This window comes from Panicum virgatum, chromosome 8K (genome assembly GCF_016808335.1).
Source record: "Panicum virgatum strain AP13 chromosome 8K, P.virgatum_v5, whole genome shotgun sequence".
Classification (NCBI taxonomy): domain Eukaryota; kingdom Viridiplantae; phylum Streptophyta; class Magnoliopsida; order Poales; family Poaceae; genus Panicum; species Panicum virgatum.
In genome coordinates this window covers 16,100,492-16,119,107 of record NC_053143.1, presented here as the reverse complement: position 1 = coordinate 16,119,107, position 18,616 = coordinate 16,100,492, and the positions used below count along the sequence as shown (strand labels likewise).

The 18,616-nt window shown below is 42.3% G+C and overlaps 1 protein-coding gene across 5 annotated transcripts; it reads right to left on the bottom strand.

The window, feature by feature from the left end:
• Positions 1 to 271: 271 nt before the first annotated feature.
• Positions 272 to 17,969, bottom strand: LOC120644055 (probable serine/threonine-protein kinase DDB_G0271682). 5 transcript variants are annotated; one of them, XM_039920608.1, is made up of 14 exons: positions 17,693 to 17,969; positions 17,185 to 17,293; positions 16,131 to 16,309; positions 15,782 to 16,037; positions 14,361 to 14,583; positions 14,121 to 14,241; positions 5,690 to 5,944; positions 5,526 to 5,597; positions 4,843 to 4,986; positions 4,499 to 4,754; positions 1,682 to 1,901; positions 1,471 to 1,597; positions 1,042 to 1,227; positions 272 to 963 (listed from the first exon to the last, which is right to left on the bottom strand). In XM_039920608.1, the coding sequence occupies exons 3-14, from the start codon at positions 16,287 to 16,289 to the stop codon at positions 553 to 555; spliced, it is 2,430 nt and encodes an 809-aa protein (XP_039776542.1). In that variant the 5' UTR covers positions 16,290 to 16,309; positions 17,185 to 17,293; positions 17,693 to 17,969; the 3' UTR covers positions 272 to 552. The 5 variants fall into 5 exon arrangements, with proteins under 5 accessions (XP_039776542.1, XP_039776541.1, XP_039776544.1 ...); XM_039920607.1 differs by having other exon boundaries at positions 17,747 to 17,969; XM_039920610.1 differs by having other exon boundaries at positions 17,185 to 17,289; positions 17,747 to 17,969.
• Positions 17,970 to 18,616: the final 647 nt, after the last annotated feature.

Genomic DNA, 18,616 nt, shown 5'->3' with positions numbered 1-18,616 from the left:
GATCCGACAACAAAGAACATCGACTAAATGAGAAACAAGATATCGGTCTATTGAAATGGAGTAAAACTGACATTGTTGGTTATAGGTAAAAATGCCTGGGCAACCTAACTTAGAACAAATATAAAAGTAGTTATATTAGGGATCAAGGGACTACAATAGAAGAGGACAATTTCCACTTGCACTGGGGAATGTGATACTTATTAAGCAGTGATGCACTTCCCATTTGCCGGGAAAACTGATCTAGACTGAGAATCCAAAAAATCTGAAGGAATTCACTATCAAAATTTATGCACCTTCCTTTTAAATTGCCTAGGATATAAAACATTTGGTATGAACAATGTCATCATACAATTTTCACATATCATCTACTTGTACCATAACCTAAAACACCTCGATCAACTGTTTTATGTATGACATTTGCAAAAAAAAAAAGGGTTCGAGCCCTATACTAGCATATGTCCGTTTACAAATTCCACATAGGTATATCAGCGTCAAAACACATGTGGTCTCTCCATATAACTCTGCTGCCTCTCGATAATCCAGAATATTTTTTTAGAATTCCTCGCCCAATGGTGGTGTGCCAAAAGCAACAATCACATTCACCTCATCAACCACATTACCATCCCTGTCACTGAACATGTGTTCAGTTATATCCCCAGCAGTGAGACCTCCATTAACTCTGGTGCTCAGCACGGTGATTTCCTCCGTGTAGTGATTATTTGGCAGTGCCATGACCTGCTCTTGCATCATGGTAATGGTAACATTGCATTTGGATCGTGGTGGGACAATGCTTTTGTCTGGCTCAATGTGTAAGCACTGTAGGCTTGCCTTTGTGACGAAGGCCAAGCAATCATCTGTGTCGTTGGTCAGCTCTATTGACTTCCATATCTGCTGGTCATGTTCAAAGGAGATATGTATTTCGAGAGGGTCAATCCCAAGCATGCCCTCCGAGCAAGGGATTACCTGTGAGGGAGTAAAAGATGCCTTACCACAGTTTGTCAGTAGTTCTCTTGAGGTTCAACGAGCATATATAAGATTTACCTGGAATTGATCTTCCATACTATCTATTAGGTTGAGCTCATCTATTATATTTGATATGTCAGGTCTGTCTTTTGGGTCAACTTGCGTGCATTTCTCTGCCAACTCAAGGCATTTACTCACTTGTTGATAACCCAAGGGTGTATGTTTTGCTGATTTATTCCACCTGTACCTCCATCTTCTGAGCGACTGCCATTTCATAAAGCCGATTTAGATCAGTACGAAAATATTTAATGCAAATGATGTTAATATGTATCATGTAGAGAATATAGTGACGAGATAGTGTTAGCTATAGGATATAGTCAACAGCAAGGCTTGTTTCTAATATATATCAGACAATCCTAAAAACGGCGAGGATTGAATTGTTCCAATAGAGAACTAAGAAATTTCATGTCAGACAATCCGCTGCATCACCACATATATCACTCTTACCTTAGTAATATTGGGCATCCTTTGTTTGCTTCCGGTGACCACCTCTATGATTATTACACCCAAACTATATATGTCTGACTTGCTTGATGATTTTCCTTCCAAGACATATTCTGGTGCACTGTATCCTCTGCATGAAGACAGCATATATCAACACACTGACATGAGAACCAATGTCACGAGCAATGATGGATTGTTTAATTGTGTATCATACAATGATATAAGAAGTGATGTAGTTTTAGCACGTGAATTATTATCAAGTCTCGATAAACCAAAATCTGTAATTTTTGGCACCATGTGATTATCTAGTAGTATATTGGCTGGTTTGAGATCCATGTGGATGACATCCTTCTCCTTGTGAAGATGAAGCAAGCCCTTGCACATTCCCACAATAATTTCGTAACGCGTATGCCATTCAAGGCCCCTCAATTCATCTGCAGAAGTATATGAAGAATCAGGAGTTTTCTAGAAAGCTGAAAAAATTCTAATGCTATTTTATCTGCGCGGTATCCATATTTGTTTGTTCAATCTGTTTATTATCCAATTTGAAGTTCTTTATGTTTATAATGGTCAATGATAAGATAGAAATAAGAAAAGAATTTATATTAATCCGGATGAAACATCATCCCTATTATGTTCTTCTCAGATGCAACGAAATAGTTCAATTCTAGAGCCAAAAGACAACAGTTTCTACCCGGTATCTGAACTTCAAATTCCATCTCCGCCCAAGCTTCAACGTAAATATTTTTCTCAACCAATGGCAAAAAAAATATTCTTATAAATCATGTACTTTCTTAGTGATTTTTCAACAGGGCCTTGGCTTGTTGTATCCATACTATTTTCATATTTCAAGATGTGAAAACAAGTATAAATGTCCAAAAATATAAAAAATTCGCTAGTTAGTACTGCAACTTTGAAATTATAACCCTTCAAGGGCATATAAACTACTAAAATGATTTTTCCTAATGGAAGTTCCCCACCAACAGTAGCTTGTCAAGTGAATCCCATTTAATCATTTACTTATGGAATTATTTTGTTGGAAAGTTCAATCAATACTTTTTTCATATGCAGCGGTGACACCCATATTTACCTTTTCCGTATACCTTCCAATATTTTACTCAGCAAACATAACAAGATATTGTAAACTAAAGTACTGAAGATGGTTCAGGGAAGGAAATAACTAGAGCATACGAAACGTGGTTGAGCCTTGATCACTCTGGTTATTGTATCATGTTGTTCAATTAAGAAGAATATTTACTGCAATTACATAAGCAATAATAAGGTTTTCTTCAAAGTCCATGGAGAGGTGGTATTGGGGATTTATCATTCAGAAGGCTGCATCAGAAACCTTCACGTATAATATGTAATAATATTGACGCGAGATATGAAATGTCCAAACTCCTAAGGTATTTTGGTGTGTGCAGGTTTGAGGCCAGAGGACGGTGATGACATATGGGCCCGGAAAACTTTGCAGAAGAGGACTAGCAAGGAAACTCATCTTTGGATCCTTTAGGGTCTCATTCCCCAAGGATCGGATGGCGGTGGGGAAAACAAGAAGGCCGATGCAGGATGTGTGCTAAGAACAGAAGCAGTGCATGAAGGTTCAGTGGTTGAAAAGCAATGCAATTTTATCAGAGAAAAAAAGCAATGTAAAGGTAGAGGTGTAGTTACCAGAATATGCTTGCATATTTGGCAAATGGAACAATTAAGTCGTACTGACATGTAACTTGTTGTAATGATGGTTCACCTCCCTATAATTTATAGAAAACTGAGAAGCTGATCTGAAGCCTTCAATCATTGAAGGTTTTTATGTTGATGTCATTTACTTACGAGAGAGAAGTCCAGTCTACACACTTGAAGAGTCACAAAAGTCCAATTTTCGACATTCAACTACAAATCCAGATAACGAGTGCCATCCAACTGGCGAAACTAGAAAAGTTTAGCCCTATAGGTGGTTTTAAGGCTGGTTTGTATTTTAAATAAAAAATTCTAAAAATCTTAAAAATCAAAACTATTTTGTTTCAAATCAGAATTTTTTTTTCAAAAATATAACCTACCGATTGTTGCTCTATTTGAATCTTATTTATTCAAAAATAGTATATATGAATACGAGTAAAAAATACTAGGAACATGAAAAAATTAGATCTGAAATAACTGACAAGTATAGTGCCAATACATAGGTTATATATTTTTAATGTCGGTACCTGTTCTGTATTTTTTAATTTAAAATTAATTACTTATGATATTGTAGTGTAAACTTGAATATTTCAAATTTTAACAAATGAAAATGCACGTTAAAAACCATCTAAAGGATCAAATTTGTCCGGTTTTTATAGTAGAATGGTCTCTGTTATTCGATTTTGTAGTTGAAGATTGAAAATTAGATTTTTGTGATATTTCTAGTGTGTAAAGTGGAGTTTTTCTTTAACCTACTATATCTATTTTCACGTTGTTTGCCCGCAGCTTGGGATAGAAATGAGCGGGCCTTGTGCAATCCGAAGGTCGGGCCTGTAGTGGTGACTTTATCTTCAAAGTCAGTTTCACGCACCAGGTGATGCTATGCGAATGGTAATTATAGATGATATTTAAAAGAATGGTGATTAAATACTAGCTTTAAAGTACTTTTGGTAGTGAATCATGTCATATTGACAAGTAATAGATAGGTAGTTGACAAGTTGTGTACCAATAGATAAGTTTTATTTTTAAAAAATATAGCTACTAGTTTCATATTTTGTAATTTAATATAAATTAGTTATACTTTTTTAGAGTAAACTTGATTTTTTATTCTCTACAAAATAGAAAAACACCCTTGAAACCATTCAAGAGGTCGAACATACCCGGTTTCAATAGTTGAATGGCCACCATTATCTGGTTTTGTAGTTGAAGACTGAAAATCAGACTTTTGTGATAGTTGAAGGGTGTAAACTGATATTTTCCCATTAAATGAAAGAAAAAAGAGATTTATAACATAAATCTAGATACAGAATAGGAGACGATCCTGCCATTAGGTATCATGATGAAAATAGTGTACCAGTTAGATGGCTGTCCAGACTTCCATTGCTCATGTACTCAAAACAGAGCAACTTTTCTTGTATATCGACCACAATAGTTCCTCCTTCAATTGACACCATATGTTCTTCTGTAAAAGAACAATAACCAAGAAACCGTACTATATTTTGGTGCCGAACCATAATCAGACTTTTAACCTCACGATGAAACATCTTATTTTCAATAGCACGGCTTTTGAAAAGTCTCTTCACAGCAACAATCCCATTTCGAAGGATGCCCTGTTTAACATCCATGCGTATTACAAATTTTATGCCATTCAGTGAGGAAACATCATTATGTGGTGCCATTAAAAAACTAATAAGTTACCTTGTAAACATCTCCCTGTCTTCCAACACCAATCTTTCTCTCCTCGGAGAAATTATCGGTGACCCTCTGTAGAAGTGGCAAATCTAGAGGGCCCGGTTCCTCACTTCCAGCTACTATGCGTTCTAGGATGTTAAGCTCCATATTCTGTACAGATGCAGGATAACAAATGCGAGGTTTGTTTGTGAGATAGCGCAGAGTGGATCTTTAATGAGGCGTATATCAGGACGTGTGTAGCTTGGTATCTGGTTGCTGCCAAGTGGGTGTCATGATTAGAAGCCAACACATACGAGCATTGTTTGTGTTATGATTAGAAGAATACACAGGGGATCTTAGGAAAACATTTTCGTAAGTTGGTGATGGCCCAGGTCGGTCTGAGTGTAGCTCCGTCCATGGTACAGGTGCATGGTTTTGCAATGAAACTATATTGTAGAGTTGCTTACTATGTAAAAAATTGTTTGGAACTAATGTAACAGATGGGCAACAAAAGTTCTAATTAAACAGCATTCCGTACTCTATTTCTATCAAGGGTTTTAAACATGGAGTCTCGACACCTCATGTTTCATAAAAGAACATATATATGTTATTTTAGGCCACTGGCAAAACCCGGTTACCAGACCTATTTGCTTGTACACTAAAATATTCTGTTAAAACTATAGGCTATGGAGAACCAGTGAAGAAGTCACCTGATTGCTTTCCACTCCTAACATCATGGATGTATCGTCTTGCTGTAGCCCTTTGGAAGTCTTCTCTATACGCTGAAAATTAAACATAAAGGTTTCACATTATCCATCAATTTGGAGCATAATCTCCAAGAAAGATGAGGTTGTGTGAGACACGAGTTTCCTACCAATAAAGTACTCATTGTGCCCAGCTCGATGGACTTGTCCATGCTTTCTGTGTCATTATGCATCTCGGTTATACATTGTCTATCTGACATAATGCTTTCTGTTTCATCAAGGGTCTCAATGACATGCCGTATATCTGGTCTCTTTTTGGGGTCAGAATCTAGGCAACATGTGCCTATCTCGGCGCATACTCTAATTTGTTCCAACGGTATGTCTTCACCTGACTTCATGGACCGGTTTCTCCAGCATTCAAGTACCTAGAAAAATGCAGCATTTAACTTTTGTTCGACAAATTAACAACACCTTTTCACACTTGATGTAACAATATCTATGAGATCAATGAATACATTATAAATGATATTTAACGGTTGATCTAATGTTACTAATTTGTTGTGACAATATGGTACACTTTTCTATGACTATAGTTAAACATAATATAGTTTCACATAGAACAAATCTAGAAATCAAATTGTTTTTATGATGATGGGAGTAGAACATAACAATGACGATTCATAGGTTGGGAGGTTTGGGATCCTGACTAGGAGCGAGAGAGAGAGAGAGAGAGAGAGACAGAGTAGATTAGACAAATGGTCTCTATTTGTTGTCCTTCTGGAAAAGGTATTTTTCTTCATGACCCTATGGATCATGCAAATGCTATATTTGGCCGTGCTGCGACAACGGCGCCTTAGGCTGGCCCAAAGGCATAGCCCAGAATACCACCCTACTCTAAGCCCCTCAAGCTTTTACGAATTACTAGATGTATTTATAGTAAATTTTAGCTATTTATGAAAATTTTGACCATGCACCTCTATACTCTTTCCCCCAAATCTAAGAGAACAGAGGACATGCCACAAGGACATAAACCTCCTTTTGCCATGTTCCAGATCTATGTGCCATTGCCAACATCTACCACTCAGTAGATAAACCATCTCATCAATCGGCAGCACTGTCCATGATGACGTGGATGGTTGAAGTGTTTTCGTATGCCTGATTCTGTGTTTTCTGTATGTTTCATAGTGATGTTCCCTCAACTTATTTTACTATTCCAGATAGTTTACTTAATTAACTAGAAATATGATTGACAGTTGTACTGGACATGTTTCTCAGTTGTTTTTTTATGTTTCCAATGTTTTTGGTAATGCCAGTAAGATGGATTTCTTTGATAACAGAACTTCTTGAGCTCTTCCATTCAAGTGAATAATAGGTATTTCTATGAGTTAGGTGAACCTATGCTCGTAGATGTTCACTGTTATGATCCTAGGATAAAAAGATAGATATATAGTTTCTAAATTGTTTTTCTAGGCAGTCTCAAAACTATTCAAAATCCTCTCTATACGCATCATTTGGTTGTGTGATAAATAATATACTTCTTTTTCAGTGAAATTACTGGATTATGTGCCCCTATTGGCCTAATTTGACCAACTTTCACATCACGGACAAAATGTGCTTTGGCAACTAGGGTGCCGCCACCATGGTCTGCCAAGCCACCATGAATATCAACTGGTGTGCCACTACTTGGAGACATCGCCTCAAATGTCGATGTGTGTAGGTCACCCATTCTGCCTAGGGGTGGTGTGGCAATGTGAATCTGGAAGTGACAGATCTGTTGGTGAAGGATCGAGGGCAAGATGGAGGAGCTCGCACCACCATCCTTGTGGCGGCTCAGGCTTTGAGAGCCATACTTCTATTGTTATGAAACAAAGTAGCTGAGGCAGAAGGTGTTGGGGCTCGGATCGTTCTCTTGTCATCTGGCTATGGCTTTACACAAATGCAAAGGTGATATATTTGTGATCAATAAAATAATGTGTTATGTGGGGCAAGCAATACATCAGGCGCACTAAAAAGGTGGCTGGTTAGTTGTCCAGGATCTTAGTTGGTTCTAGATCTACTCGAGTCGGTTTGGTTTAGCTGGTTAGGGTTCATTTTGTTAGAGATTGAGTCAGTTTGTTAGCAAAGGAGTCTGAGTCGGATAGGAGAGATTTGGTTAGTTGAGAGAGGATTTTCTGTACGGGATAAATATGCCCAAACCGTGTAATCTCTTAATCCATCAATATACAAACACTTTCCTCTTCCTCCTCCAAAGCTCAACAAGCGCAGAGCAGGGAAGCCAACGACCTTCCCCCTCTGTTGTCAGCTATCGGCTAGGGTAATCCCTGGTGTAGAGAGATAGCGAGAGGGGGAAACACCACACACCCATTGTGGGGGGGTGACCTTTCATATATATAGCCGAGATGACTTGATGTACAAGTAAGAGTCAAGTAGATTTAGAGTACAAGTCAAGTAGACTTAGAGTACAAGACAAGTCAGCTATACATATCTCTAATACCCGCCCGCAGTCTGAGCGGGAGGATCCCGGACGCAAAGACTGGACCTAAAATCAGTAAATAACTGTACAGGCAAGCCTTTGGTCATAATATCCGCGAACTGGTGAGACGACGGAACGCGTAGCACACGAACCTGTCCCAAAGCCAATGAATATCGATCTCTATATGCTTCGTGCACCAATGATGTACTAGATTTGCTGTCGATGTATACAGCACTGACATTATCACAGTAGACAATCATAGCCGAAGATAGAGGCGCATGAAGCTCCTGAAGAAGCTGCCGAAGCCAGCAGGTCTCAGCCACAGCGTGCGCCACAGCACGATACTCGGCCTCCGCACTCGAATGAGAGATAGTAGTATGTCGTTTCGAGGACCAAGACACCAGGTTATCGCCGAGGAAGACACAGTAGCCCGAAGTAGATCGTCGAGAGTCTGGACAGCCAGCCCAGTCTGCATCTGAGTATGCAGTGAGGGAGGAAACTGGACTAGCACCGATGTGCAAGCTAGTAGACAGCGTACCCTTCACATATCTCAAGATCCGCTTGAGCAACGCCAGATGAGGCTCCCGTGGATCGTGCATGAAGAGGCACACCTACTGAACAGCGTAGGCGAGGTCGGGGCGCGTTAGTGACAACTACTGAAGGGCACCAGCCAGACTCCGATATTGGGTGGCGTCGGCCACCGGAGCTCCATCTGTGGCCGACAGCTTGGCACGAGTGTCCACTGGTGTCGACGTGGAGTGACACTCGGCCATGCCGGCGCGCTGGAGGAGATCCACCACATATTGTCACTGAGACAGAAAGAGGCCATACGACGAGCGTGTGACCAAAATCCCGAGGAAGTGATGGAGATCCCCGAGATCGGTCATGGCGAATTCGGAGTGGAGTAGCCCTGTGAGCCGGCAAAGAAGATCCGTCGAGGACGCCGTCAAGATGATGTCATCGACATAGAGCAGCAAGTAAGCAGTGGCAGCACCCTCTTTGTAAACAAAGAGAGACGTATCCGTAGCCGAGGTTGCGAAGCCAAGGCCATGAATGTATGTGGCGAAACACTGGTACCACGCCCGAGGTGCCTGCTTGAGCCCATATAAGGACTTCTGCAAAAAACAGACATGATCAGGTGCAGTGGGGTCGACGAAGCCGGGCGGCTGCTGGCAGTAGACCGTCTCGTCCAGATGACCATGAAGAAAAGCGTTCTTCATGTCCAGCTGGTGTATAGGCCAAGCGCGAGAAGCGGCGATGCTGAGGACGACCCGAATAGTGGCCGGTTTGACAACCGGACTGAATGTCTCGTCGTAGTCGATGCCGTACTGCTGTGAGAACCCGCGAACGACCCATCTTTCTTTATGGCGAGCAAGAGAGCCGTCGGAGTTGTACTTGTGCTTGAAGATCCATTTGCCGGAGACGACGTTGGCACCAGGTGGTCGAGGAACTAGGCGCCAGGTGCCATTGTCAATTAGCGCCTTGTACTCGTCCTCCATCGCGGCACGCCAATTAGGATCGGCGAGGGCACTCCGGTAGTTAGCCGGAAGTGGAGAGGCGTGGACGGCGGAATACGTCAGACGATCAGCAGGCCCTAGAAGAGAGCCAGTCTGCGCCCTCGTCACAACACGACGAGGTGGATCCGGGGGCGGGCGCGGAACAACCACCCGGGGCGAGGACTGGAGAGCCCGCGCCTGAGCAATCGGGGACGGCGAGGTAATCATGGATGATCGTCGAGGCGGCAGCGGACCGTTGATGTGCGCTGGAGGCGGGCGACGATTGTAGACGAAACGGAACTCGCGTCCCGCAGGGGGCGGCTGGGGCGCAGCCGCGGTTAGAGCAGGAGCCGGTGAGCGACCGGCGGCCAGGGCCGGCGTAGGAGCGGGCGAAGGGGCCGGTCTAGGGACCGGTGGAGGCTCGCCAATGGCTGCCGCAGTCGGGAGAACAGGACCGCGCCAGAGAATGGCGGGGTCATCCTCCAGGGGGTCAACCAGATCCTGCCCAGCGACAGGAGCCTGGGAGGGCTCGCTGGTCGCAGGAGGCGAGGGAGAGACGTGACGACAATCCTGCAGGAGAAAATCAAGAGCCTCTGCAGACGACTTTGTAGCCGAAAACGGAAAATTAGTCTCATCAAAAATCACATGACGGGAGACGATCACGCGTCTGGTCGAGAGATCGAGGCAGCAGTAGCCCTTTTGGGAGGAGGGATAACCGATGAACACGCAAGCAGAAGAGCGTGGAGCCAGTTTGTGAGGTGTTGTGGCACTACGGTTTGGGTAGCACAGGCAGCCAAAAACTCGAAGAGAGGAATAGTCTGGCATAGAGCGATGCAGGAGATGATGTGGTATACCGTTACTGATGGATGAGGAGGGCCTCCTATTGAGCAGGAAAACGGCGGTCGCCAGTGCCTCCATCCAGTAGGCGGGAGGCATAGAAGCATGAAACAAGAGGGTGCGCACCATGTTGTTGAGTGTGCGCAACATCTGTTCAGCGTTGCCGTTCTGTGCGGAGGTATAGGGGCACGAGGTGCGAAGCAAGACACCGCGACTAGCAAGGAAGGTAGAAGTGGCATTGTTGATGAACTCGGTGCCGTTGTCCGCCTGAAAGCACTTGACAGACAAGCTGAACTGGGTATGAGCATAAGAAACAAACTCAACAATATGCCTGTGGACCTCAGATTTATGCCGAAGAGGAAAAGCCCAACAGTAATGTGTGAAATCATCAAACATCACAAGATAGTACTTAAAACCTGAGATGCTAAGCACCGGTGATGTCCAGACATCGCAATGAACGAGTTTAAAGGGGGCAGAAGTGCTAGATGATGAACTAGTAAAGGGCAGACGCGTGTGTTTGCCGAGCTGGCAAGCATGACAAAGACCACGTGCTGCATTATTACATTAAATAGCTGAAATTTTATTAAGTTCACTAATGGCGGCTGGTGCAGGATGACCAAGACGTGAGTGCCATAGCGAGGACGAAGCATAGGCGACGTGACAGGCGGCTGCGGAGGAGCTGGCGTGGGCGGGTGGAATGGTGTAGAGATCCCTGCCACTATTGCAGCGAAGAATTACGGTCTTGGTCTTCATATTCTTAATAGAGAAGTCAAAAGCATCAAACTCAACGGAACAGTTATTATCACGAGTAAGCTATCGAATAGATAACAGGTTACGAACAAGATGCGGAGCGATAAGAACATTATTGAGTTGAAAATGATAATCAGCTATAGGAATACTGGAAGTGCCACGACAAGAAATTGGTATGGAATTTCCATTGCCGACTGTGATGAAGGACGGCGAATGGGAAAGACGGGATAGAAGTATACCGTCGTTGGAGGACATATGAGATGTCGCTCCAATGTCGAGGACCCAAGGGCTGTTGCGCTGCACCGCCATCTGGTTGAGGGCGGCGATGAGACCCGCCTGGACCCATGCGCCCATCATGGAAGGGCCTGGTGCAGGGTAGCCGGCGGGCGTTGGCGCAGGAGTTGACACTTGCGCGGCGCGAAGGCGGTGTGAGCCTGAGGGAAGTGCGCCATGGGAGGGTGCCACTGTTGAAGCACGGGTTGAAGCAGACCCATGGGAACCCCAGGCCCCAGGCGCACGGGTTGAAGCAGACCCATGGGCCGGCGGGCCGGGGTCCGCCGTGCGCTCCTCCTTGGGAATCCTGGCCCGTCTGCTGTTGCTGCTGCTTGCGGCCGTCGCCGCCGCTACCACTGTTGCTGCTGCCGCCGTTGCCACCTTTTCCCTTGCCCTTGCCTCTGCCGCCGCCGCGGGGCTGCGAAGCAAGCGAGGACGTCGAGCGGCAGGACGCAGAGGTGCAGGCTGCTGTCGTGGAGGCAGTAAGGGCAGTGTTGGAGGCGACTTTGTTGTCGTTGGCGAGGCAAAGTTCCTTCGGGCGAAGCATGTTCACTGCCTCGGTGAAGGTCGGTAGTGGCCTCGTGTTGGCGATGATGTCAGCGGTGTTGGCGAGGCGTGGGTTGATGCCGTTCAGCAGGTTGAGCACCAGTTGGCGATCCAGGATGGGGTGGCCGACGTCGCGAAGAGCGTCAGCAGTCTGCTTTAGCTGCGAGGCATAAGCATCGATGGGAAGGTCGCCCTGAGACAAGGAGGCGAACTCCTGGTTCAGGATGACGGCGCGTGGCTCCTGGTTCACCTGGAACAGATCACGGATGGCCGTGTAGAGAGCACGGGCGGTCTGATCTGGCGCCATGGCGAGGTCAAGAACCCCATCGGAGACGGAGCCGTACATCCAGCTACGCACACAAGCGTTCGGCTGATTCCAGGTGGGATCAGTCGGACGGGACGTGATGGTGCCGTCGATGTGTCCTAGAAGGCCGAACTTGCCACACATGGTGGTGAAGAAGGCGTTCCACTTGTTGTAGTTTGGCAGCCGGAGGTCGAGCTCGATGGGGACGTGGGTCTTGACGTTGACGGAGGCGTACGGGATGATGAAGACCGGGAGGACGGAGTCGGAGGAGCTGGGCGTCATGCCGATGCCGGAGCTAGGGCTGGACGCCGACGAGGTGGACGAATCCGTCGATATGGCGCCGGATCAGATTGATCGGCGCCGGTGGCGGCGCGTCCAGGGAAGCGGCGCAGCGTAGAGGCAGTGCGGCCAGGGAGGCGGCACCTGGGGCAGCGCGGCCAGGGAGGCGGCGCGGCCGGGTGGGGTGGTGGCCGTGCGGGCTGGGTGGCGGCGCATGGGAATTAGGGCAGTGGAGGGGTTGGGAGCCAGGGAATTAGGGCCCGGACTCTTGATACCATGTAGAGAGATAGCGAGAGGGGGAAACACCACACACCCATTGTGGGGGGGTGACCTTTCATGTATATAGCCGAGACGGCTTGATGTACAAAGTAAGAGTCAAGTAGATTTAGAGTACAAGTCAAGTAGACTTAGAGTACAAGACAAGTCAGTTATACATATCTCTAATACCTGTCCATTACATAATGTTTGACTTATGACTATCAGGCAATGGTCTACTCCAGATTTTGGTGCCATACTGGTTGGGTCTATCTAGTCTGCTGAATCATATCTCCACCCCACCACTCCTTTTCGAGTTGTGCAATTCTTGTTAGTTCTAGTAAGTTAGCAGCTCTGTATTGAAGTTTAGATTACTCACATAATTGCAACTCACAATCCTTATACCACATTCACTGTATGATAGTTGCTTTATGTAAATTAAAAACAACAGGCATATACTCTTATCTTTGTATACTTGTTCAACCATTCAGGACAAATACACAACAATCTTCAGATCCAGTTGATCGAGCAAGAAAATTGACATCAGATTAATTAAATTGTCCAATGATGAACTTCAAGACTCTTGGTGCAGGAGTCTATTGTGTCAGATTAATATAATGTTTCATTGAGTCTAGACGATCTGTATATATTGTGGAATTAATTTTCCTATGTACAAACATACTTTTATGCTATTTTGGCAAAGGTGCACAGAATCCTTTGTTTAAATAAAATAGATTACTCGAACGAAGGGAAAAGAAATGTGTCCATGCTACCAAAAATAACTGGCGCAATTATGTAATGTGCCCATGCTAGTGCACCACTATGGCAAAGCTTATTGAAACACAAACTCTATTTTATTCTAATTGCCAGAACCTTAAAGTAAGTCACCTAAAGGTTTACCATGGATTGGTATGTCTGCAATATTACCAAACTCTGGCCGTTGGTCCTTTAATGCGTTTTTATTTGGAAATTTGAAAGTAATTTTCCTTTTCTCTATAGATAGTTCCATTGCATCATGTTACTATGCTAACCTTTGTCATGTTTCTTTGTTGCTACCTTATTTATTGACAGGTACCATAGTTTGTGGTGTATAATTTGATTATGAGCAGTTGATAAACTAAATTCAAGCATTGCAAAAAATGTTTGTTATTTTATACATCTTTTTTATCCTACTTTCCACTGAATTTTACAGATTTATAAACTTTTTCTCTGGTAATATTGTGAAACTCGTTCTTTGTCAGTTTGACTGTTACCATGAAAGTACGGGAAAATGTGATTGACCTTTATTTTGAACTACTTTATGTAATCTTACTAAAACTGTACAAAGTCAGACATGGTATAATATTTTTTTGAAGTAGTGTCTTTATCTAAGAACTAGTTGCTCTTACATCGACGACTGATGCATATCCCTTCTTCCCTGTCAGTATCTCTGTGATTATGACACCAAGGGCATATATGTCTATCTTGAATGTGATCTCTCCATTAAAGAATTCAGGTGCCAAATACCCGCTGCATGAAAAGTGTGGTAGATCACTTCATTAATTCTAAGATCAGATCAAATACAATTTACATCTACCCAAAAAGAACAAAAAAGAAAGCTGGGTATTTGAGTGCCAAAGCTAACTTACATAGATCCAACAAGAGTTGTTGTGATTGCTCGGGTTTGATTTTCATGAAAGGACCTTGAGTATCCGAAATCAGAAATTTTTGGCACCATGTTATTGTCCAACAAAATGTTGCTTGGTTTAAGATCTAAGTGAACAATATGCATTCTATGAAGGTAATGCAAGCCCTCACAGATTCCCCTGATTATTGAGTAGCGCTTTTGCCATTCAAGTCCAGTGGACACATCTGTAACATCAGCATAAATAAGTGTGTTTACTTTTTTAATATGCTCAAAGCAGTTCATCTTGGTATGTTTGAGTAAATACAAGACAATGATGCTTAGATTTTCAATAAATTCTCCTATATCTAAACTTTTTGTAATGTATATATATTTTATAATTACAATAAATTATTCATGTAATTCCCTTTTGACAATATATTTTTCTTATAAAAATGGCATATTTTCATTATTTTTCTATGACATAATTTTCACATCGTAGGAATCTTTGTGCTCCCAGTCATGCAAATAATTATGAAACATAAGATAGAAGTATTTCTAAAAAAATAAGATAGTATGCACAACTACATAGAGTAAACATTAAAAAAAAGTACATATAGTTGTGTAAAGAAGGAACCTCATTTAAGTAGCTCTTGAAAGTCAATTACTAACTCCATTCCAAATTATAGATTGTTTTGGCTGATCTAGGTATATAGTTTTTCCAATGCATCTAGACATAGCGTATATTTACGTACATAGCAAAAACTATATAATAGAAAAAACCAAAATGACGTATAATTTGGAACGGAGGGAGTATAAGATTACTTAGGTGGTAATAATCTTGTGAACTTAGAACTTCTGGGGACTAAATTGGATATTTTCCCTTCTGAACACCATTTTAAGCTTGCACCATTGTTAAGGTTGTTAACTCACATCCTGGCCAAGTTATGAGCATATTTAGTTCACAAGCTCCACATTTCTTAGCAGACCAAGGTATATAATTAGGCTGGTTTTGATATGTGATACAAAAAAGAAATTGTACTTTTCAGAGAACGTAACCAACATAAATGCTACTCATGGAGTTCAATCATTTACTATTTTGTTGCTATGCCTTTGAGAGAATTAAACCACATAACTGTTGTACGGAATTCACTCATTTATTCTTTTTCTGCAGTGTGGTATGCCATATTCTCTGTGCCGATGGAACTGTTGCCACAAATGTGCCGAAACTTTGCTAAAACAGTCGATCTTTGTAAATGTTGTTTCATTATATGCACCCCCCCCCAACCCCACAAAAAATAAAATAGTAAAATAATCAGAAATAGTTTGTATTGTTGACAAAACCTGGTGTAGAAGTTCTATTTTATGCTTAGAACGTGTCGATATTATTAACAAAAGCATAAAGACAGAAAGGAACATTTTGTGTAGCAAGATCCTCGTACGCACCAGTGATATAGTTCTCCAGGCTTCCTCCTGATGCATAGTCAAAGCAAAGAAACCTTTGGCGGCAGTCTGCCATGACAATCTTTCCGTTGAAACTGAACAGTTTGCCTTGTGTGTCAGAACAGTATCCCAGGAATCGAATTATATTCTTGTGTTTCACTCTCATTAGACAATCAATCTCTCGAATGAATTTTTGGTCATCAAAATCAACATAATCCAACAGCTTCTTCACAGCGACTGTCCCATTTCGAAGGAGGCCCTGCAGCAGGCACAGCAGCATTCTTTGTCAGAATGAACAAGAGTAAATAGATAAGCTGTAATCTGAACAGGGAAGTTGGGGGATCAGTCGCACCTGATAAACCACAGCATAACCACCCCTGCCAATTTCCTGATCATTTGAGAAATTTTTCGTGATGGCTTCCAAAAGTGATAGTGGCAGGTCTGCCGGCTCTGCATTTTCATCAAATAGCATGCGCTCCAAGTGATGGAGCTTGAAGGCTTCATGATCCATTTGTTACATATAACAGCATCCTTCAAATGAAAGCCAGAATTAATGAGGCAGATGAATGTTCAGTAATCAAGAAAGGTAAAATGCCAGTGTCTTGTCACCAGACGTCTGGGTAAATCTGCAAAACCAGTACTATCACTAGTTCACTACTCTGCCCAATCTTTGATTTTGCAATTATTTGCCATCGCTCTGCCCATTCTTTAATTCGATAGATTGTTGCAATGGGTGCTGCAATTTGAGCTATTAATGGTCCTTTTTTTCTTGCTTCTTCATGGTTGGTGTTGAAATCTTTTGACAAAAATAAATAAAAAAGAAGAGAAATCACTGTATGGTTCCGGTCCTTGGTATACAATTCCACTTTTGCCAAAAGTAAATAAAAAGGAAGAGAATTCTTTATATAATTCCAGAGTTGGTCAAAACAAAAGGAAGATGGAATATGTATGATAACTATTATCCGTTAATGACAAAAGATTTTGCCAAAATTGTAATTAATTTCATTACAACATGGCCTATCGTTGGACCAACAGAGTGAAATTATACAGAACATCATATAAGACTGCAGATTTACTAATTCCTGGTGATATGATCTCCCTGATCTCTCGCCACCCAGCCAGCAGATAAGGTGTTCTATGATTGGTGGCTGAAGATCAATGCTCTGGTTCGTGGAAACATGAAGTGAGATGCTCTGGTCATTTTGGAAGAAAATTGCAAAGAGCTTACATAATATCTTGTCAAGAAGTACGGATGAAAAGGGTAAACACGAGTAACATTTGAACCCGCTAAACTTAACAACCTACTCCTGTTGTGTTTTATCATATACAAAATTAGTGCGAAATCAGAAGGCATCGATGCTTATGCTGTTAGTATACTTGTTTAGATCCAAAAGGGAGTGACTTACCAGCAATCAGGCAAGCGAACACAAAGCCTCAGACGTCGGGTCGAATCCGCAGTGTGACAAAAAGAAGGAAGGACGAACACAGATGAACTGCGATGAATATTCAATCTGCCTGCAAACACAAATCTATGAACAAAAAGAAGACAAAAGTAACTGAATCCGCATGAACAATCTAGATCTAAACAAGATGTGTTAGGGTCTGTGGAGATTAGATTAGATTGGAGTGGCGGCAGGATAAATTCCTCTGCAGCTCGGCAGGTTGTGCAAAACTACCTTCCAGTGAGAAAGATTTTGGAAGGACAGAGGGGATGTGAAACAAGCAAAGCAGATCTGAGCAACTGCGACGATATTACAGCATAGATTTCAATAGGCTTTTGCAAACCTAGATCTGCTCAAGTACAGAACAAGTACCTTACAGCAATAAAAAGATAAATTTTTGAAGAAGATTAATAATACCCTGTGAAGTTCTGCACAGGATTCAATACAAATAGGAGAAGAAAATAAAATTTACCAAGACTAGTAGGAATCAGCATATAGACGCAGTTGTTAGAAACTGAATAATAACCTCGTGAGGGAAGAAGACATGGATTGGAACTGTATTGTAGCAAGCAAGGAGATCACAGTACCCTTGGTTCTTCCCTTCTTACTTCTGTGATCTGGAAGACTTGATAGAGTCTAACAAGTGCCCAGGAGTAGCGTGCAGCCTATGCACACTGTCTCTTAATATCTTCCTTTAAAATAAGAAACTAGTTTATTAGGGAAAACAAACATAGTCAGATCCATATCACATCACCACATTATTTGTTACCACCTCCATCTATAACATGCTTATCCAGATTCTTGTCCTTCACTCATCATGAGTCCTTGTGTTTTCCTGAATTTAGGCCATGGATTAATGAAGTTATTCAATCAGTGGTATGTGCCATGTCGGTCGACAACGAGGCACGCATGTATCCATAGGAGTGAGTTTCTATCCATGTATAGGAGCGTATGTGATTGTATTGTGTTTTGCCAAAAAAAATTGCGCACCTATATAAGGTATTTATATGCATTTAGACACCGGCCATCTAATTATTCACTAGATTTTCTGCTCCCTTGAGTTAAGGGCATGTAAAGAAGACTTGGGGTGTGTTTAGATCATTTTGGCAAAAATTTTTGAAATGGAATCTTGCTAATTTAGAGTATTAAATAAAGTCTATTTAAAAAAACTTTTAGCACAGATAAATTGAAAATCGCGAGACGAATCTAATTAGTCTAATTAATCCATGGTTAATCCATAATTAGCGGATGGTTACTGTAGCATCACTATTGCAAATTATGGATTAAGTAGGCTCATTAGATTCGTCTGGCGATTTACAACCCATCCATACAAAATATTTTGTAAATATATTTTATTTAATAGTTCATACATGTGTCCAAGCATTCGATGTTACTT

Bases quoted from the DNA above. Each gene is read 5' to 3' on its own strand.
- LOC120644055 (XM_039920608.1), bottom strand. From the start codon at position 16,289: ATGGATCATGAAGCCTTCAAGCTCCATCACTTGGAGCGCATGCTATTT. The intron at 4,987-5,525 runs GTGACTTCTTCA...GCATCTGTACAG, and splicing joins TAGGAGTGGAAAGCAATCAG to AATATGGAGCTTAACATCCT. The intron at 1,598-1,681 runs GTATGATACACA...GTCTTCATGCAG, and splicing joins ACATCACTTCTTATATCATT to AGGATACAGTGCACCAGAAT.